General features: G+C 28.4%; 2 protein-coding genes across 2 annotated transcripts in view; both read left to right on the top strand.

The window, feature by feature from the left end:
* The window catches only part of LOC105626591, a 7,672-nt gene extending 6,440 nt beyond the window's left edge, over positions 1-1,232 (top strand). The window contains exons 5-7 of the mRNA XM_012207885.1: positions 156-257; positions 764-927; positions 995-1,232. Coding sequence (XP_012063275.1) covers positions 156-257; positions 764-927; positions 995-1,232 — 504 coding nt within the window. The remainder of the gene's footprint in view (positions 1-155; positions 258-763; positions 928-994) is intronic.
* A 1,214-nt stretch (positions 1,233-2,446) lies between these two features.
* The window catches only part of LOC105626592 (probable glutamate receptor), a 9,482-nt gene continuing 6,109 nt past the window's right edge, over positions 2,447-5,819 (top strand). The window contains 4 exon segments of the mRNA XM_012207886.1: positions 2,447-2,659; positions 3,299-3,685; positions 3,896-4,219; positions 4,505-4,658. Coding sequence (XP_012063276.1) covers positions 2,447-2,659; positions 3,299-3,685; positions 3,896-4,219; positions 4,505-4,658 — 1,078 coding nt within the window.

A 5,819-nucleotide genomic window follows, 5' to 3' on the forward strand; every position in this document is an offset into this window, starting at 1 on the left:
GTGTGTGTGTGTGTGTGTGTGTGTGTGTGTGTGTGTGTGTGTGTGTGTGTGTGTGTGTGTGTGTGTGTGTGTGTGTGTGTGTGTGTGTGTGTGTGTATAAAGCGATGAATTATAATGTACAAAACATTTTTACGACATTTTTTTATTATTTTTAGTTTCAGGCGCAATACGAAATAAATCCTTTCTATATAAAACTGATGAAATTAATGAAGGACGAATCGGAATTGCCGAGAACCCCAATAGAAGGTTTCATGCAAGTATGTATTAACAATTTATGTTTTTACGCAAGACATTAAGACGAATAGAATACAAATTAATTTTAACCAGGAAAGTTACTTTTTAAAAGTAACTAGTTACAGTTACTTGAAAAAGTAACTTTTCCGTTACTTTTTTAAAAGTCGACGACGACTGATCACAGCAATGCTTTATAGTTTTCTAATTTCAAGCTCTATGAGTGGTTTGTGTCTAATTGAGATCGTATCCAATCATGTGTTAAGTAACGATAAAAGTAATTGTAAAAATTCGTTACCATTACCAAAAAAATGTAACTAAGTTACCGTTACAGTTATAAAAAAAATAACGTAGTTACTAATAAAGTTATCCAAAAAGTAACTGTAACTTCTTTACGAGTTTCTTCTCTTCCCTGATTTTAACAATATAATCGTTATCTTTTATTTTCATAAATTACTTTCATCTCCTAATTAATATTATGATTACTTCAGCACGTTTAAAAAATTTTGTATTTAATATACTACTTGTTCAGGTATGCAACGAGAGAAATGTTGCCTTTATGGTAATGAGTGCTCAAAAGAAAAGCATAGAAAAAGAGATACCTTGTAAATTATCGAGCATTACTACTGAGAGGATAACCAATTTAGTAATCATGCTCTCCAAGAATAATCCATATACAGGCGTGATAAATTATCAGTGGGTATATCTATTGCAAAATCCTTTTTAACCTTTCCTTTTGTCATAAAAATATTGCGTTTATAAGTTTGCAGAAATTTTTGAACAATGGTATGATAATGCGTCTGAGGGAGACATATTCATCGCAATTGGCTGAAAACAAGATTTTCAAGCCGGTTTATTTATTTAACGTCATTCCAATTTTGGCGATTCTTTGCGGTGGCTTTATTATAAGCATCATAATGCTGATTATAGAGAACATTCATTATCGATCAAGGAGAAGGCAATCGAAAGTCCTTTATCCTTCTAGAAAGCTATTTATTTAAAAAATATAATTGAGATAAACTTACAATTTACTAAGAAAAAAAGAAGATTTTTTTTAAGAAGAGAATTTTTTTAAATTTTTCACCTTCCTTTTTTCTCTATGAATACAAATTTTCTATTTGTATATGTATATGTGTGTATGTGTGCTTGTAAATTTGTCACAGTTAATTATTATTTAAACTTTTTCCTTTGATTGTATACGTGTTGTTGTTTAAAATAACTTTAAATAAATAATAATATTTATTGTAATATATTTAAGTATTAATATTATTAACAATTTTGTATTTTAGACATAATAATATAATTATAATATAGATAGTATATATAATAATTTAAATTATTGTTATAAGTGAAATTTACGATGTATTAACACTAAAATAAAATAAGAGTTTAAAGAAATACATTCCTAGCGAGAGAAAAAGGTAGACTTTTCTAAAGCATTTTTTATTTTAAATATTCCCTTACATGCCTGTTAAAAATTATTCAATTTTTATTGAAAATTGTTAAAAAATCGCTATAATAAATTAAATAATACATCAGATTATTCATATCAAGGAGATATCTTTCTCTGCACAGCGTTACAATTCTTTTGCGAGACATGCACGTTTAAATTTACATTGATCCTTATATATCAAACTGAAAACTAAGATGACACTTAAATGACATACTTGAAATAGCAACATCGAGCGATGCACAGATAAATAATGCTGGTTGCGGGAGCTTAACGATGATGAATAATTTATCAGTCTGGTCGATGATTCGCCGATAAAAGTCATATCGTCGCATATCTCGATATAATTTGTAATAATGCTGCCGCACATCACCCGGTGACACTCTTTTGCACCCACTCCTAGATCCTTGGAACCGATAAATCCTCGTTTACGATGACCGTTCTTCAGTCATGCGTTTGCACCCTTGAATCGCACTACCCTTATTTCTTTCTTTAACCCTCGCTCCAAGCAGTAATAGTCTCGCTTTTTGAAAATATTCCGCGATTTATTGTTATTCTTAGAAGATTTCAGAATTAAATCGATTTCGCATTGTACCTCTCTCTATTTGTTTTAACTCATATGATGGATAATTTCTTGTTTCGAATTCATTGTTAATTATTTATTTATCGTAACAGTGTACAATTGAACAAAAGAGATATTTATTTTTTTATATGGTCTATATTATCATTTATCTAAATTCTTAATTTAAATCTGTATTTTGCGAAATGAAATATATGATAGTACGATCGATCGCGATACTCTTCTTCGTGTTAGGTATCAAATCGCTGACAGAAGAAATAAGTACTAATAATTATTTCCGACTAATTAACGACGTCCATAGATATTATCGCACATCATGTGTTATTTTCGTACAATCTGATAATTACGGTAAGTACCAGGAGCAATTTCCAACTATCACTTCTCATATTGCACTTCCAGTCAGCTGACAGAAAGAAAGTTTCTCTCTCTCTCTGCAAATTTTTGAACAAACACTGAATCAGATTTCATGTGCAAATTAGTTCTATACAATATTATTTAATATATAAGATATTTGTAGACAAAGTTATATATAAATTACAAATTAATGAATTATTGTATGTAATTTATATTATCAATAATATGTTATTAAATAATTCAACATTATTTGATTAAAAAATAAATAATTACGCACGAAGTGTTAGATAAAAAAAATTTTATATAGATACCTACTAATTAATTATTTTTTAATTTTAAGAAGAATTTTAATATTGTTGCTAAATAAATGTACAACAAATAAATTATCACATTTTTAATTTTTTAAAACTCTTTTTCTTTATTTTATTAAATTGAATAAAATGTAATTAAAAAATTAATTAAATTTAAAAATTAAATGTCAATTAAATCTCAGTTATAATCTAGAAAATTATATCTAATATTGATATATTAAGTAAAATGTAATATGCATTTTTTATGCAAATATTGCAGATTTAAAAACGACGACATTGGTGCATACATTGTCACGCGAACTCTCACGGCAGCGAATCATGATTATGACCATAACTTTTTCAAATCTGATGAGCAAATACAATGATTATCAGAAGAATATCAGGTTGCCTTTATTCGTCGTTTTCCTCGACATCGAGGATACCATGTGCAAATTCGCTAAGATCACGAAGAGCATAAAGCCCATCTCTTTTCCTATCTGGTTAATTGTATTTCTTCAGCATCTTGGAAACCCCCTTAAAGATTACTGCATGCATCCTGCCGATAACATATTTAACGTAGACGTCAGCACTCAGATGCTGATCCTGTGCTACAATCGCCCGATTCTAGTTGAGTGGTATGCTATTCGTGATAATTATACTAGAACGTTTGATCTGGCTACATGGTCTCCTGATAGAGGTTTGATCCTGAGAACGCAAGAAAATCTGTACGCCAGAAGGAGCGACATGTTTGGTGATGTTGTACGCGTGACAGTTGTAAATGTAAGTTTTCACCTTTCTCGAACTCCATTGTGCACTACTTTAACGTTGCGACTTAGAAAAGGTCGTAAGCGACAACCTTGTAAAAAATAATCAGTATGAAAAAAATTGCCTCGCAATTTGTCATAGAATCAATATTAGAATTTAACGATAACTTCTAGTAGATCTATAGATGTAAATTGACTTGCCAATTCTGTTGATAAATGCTCGAAGAACTCGCCATTAGTGTCGCTGAAGAACGGTACGATGGATGGATTTTTTGGTTTGCTACTGATAGAGCTCAGCAAAGTGATGAACTTCACGATAAAGATTCTGGATCCAGTGGACTCATTCGGTAGCTGGGATCCGCAGAATGGTTGGTCAGGTGCGATTGGCAAGTTGGTGAACAATGAAGCTGATATTGGCATAGCCGCATTCACAGTAACGAACGATAGACTAAACAACATCGATTTTACGATACCATTGATACGTACAGAATACCGCCTCTATTTGCATCAGCCCATCACGCCTTACGTGCAATGGTTCTGGTACTTTAAGGTAATAATGTTTATTTTAATAGTATAATATATTATTTAAATATATTAATTATACAAGCTATAGTTAATATATAAAATTATGAATTAGATAAAGATTGTATATTTATCTTGTGTTAATTTGTAATAAAATTAAAAATAAAATTATTAAAAATCATTCAGTTACATCTTTGAGAAAAGAAATATTAAAGTGCTTGCGTGTGTGTGTGTGTGTGTGTGTGTGGATGAAAATTTGTGATAATAAAATCTAGTAGAATAAATTATTTTCTTTTACCGATAAATCTTACAGGTATTTAGTCCTGGAGTTTGGGGTACATTAATAATGCTAATAATAATTGCTTCTATTTTGTTAACTGTTATTAAAGCAAAAGGATTTTCGATGAGTATAATATCTGACAACTATATTAAAGTTTGGGGTATTTATTGCCAGCAAGGTCTGCCAGGTAATGTTCTTTCTATACTCAAGCAAAACAATAAGTCATCATGATAATCAAATCGATTATCAAAATGATTCTAAAATAATCATTAAAAGCCATTTTTCAATCAATTACGATCAATTAATTAATTTTAATGTTATTGTTATGATCTATTGTTCTGCTTAGGTAAATATATTTAATATTTAATATATTTCTAATTAATATTTCTATCTAGTATAATTTTTCTATATTATTTATGGTAACGTTTGATATAATTAATACATCGATAAATGTTAATTTATCAATATATGTATATTTGAATACGCCAGAATAGAACGCACATATATATTATATATATATGATGGGTAAGATACTTTTAAAATTTATCTAGATACAGATACAGTTACATATACGAAAATTTATCTAAATACAAATATAGATACATATTAAGATATAGGTACAAATTCAAAAGTATCTTCAAATACATTTCAGGTACTCTTAAAAAAATTTTATTGTAATAATGGTAATGTGTAAAAAAATTGTATTAATTATATATATTAAATGAATCATTCATTTATTATATTTATATAGGTAATTCATACAGATAATCATTCATTTATTTATATAGATAATTGAAAAAACTTATCAAAACAATTTAGAATAAGAATTATAAGACGATATTATTCATCATAATTTTACAAATTAAAAATGCTTCAAGCATTGTATTTCCAGCTTAACTATACATGCGTTAAAAATTTTACAATCTAAGATTATTGGCTGCGTTCAGCAGAAAAAACAGCTAACTGTAAAATTCTTTAATACGATTGATTTAGATCCTGTGAGGAATTAAAGGAAAAATCAATTATGTTATAGAATTTTGTAACAGCAAAGCTTTTTTTCTGCAAAATGGAATCAATCGACAATCACGCATAAAATAGAATTATGATTATGTTGAGGAAATGTATCTGCAAAATGCGTCTGAAAATTAGTTCAGATACTGTATTTTGTTATCTAGATACAGATACAAATATTCAAATTTGAATGTATCTCAGATACAGATTAGACAAAATGTATCTCTATACATGTATCTAGATACATATATAGAGATACTACCCAACATTGTATATGTATATGTATATATATATATACATATATATATATATATATATATATATATATATATATATA

Source organism: Atta cephalotes (genome assembly GCF_000143395.1).
Source record: "Atta cephalotes unplaced genomic scaffold scaffold00005, whole genome shotgun sequence".
Lineage (NCBI taxonomy): Eukaryota > Metazoa > Arthropoda > Insecta > Hymenoptera > Formicidae > Atta > Atta cephalotes.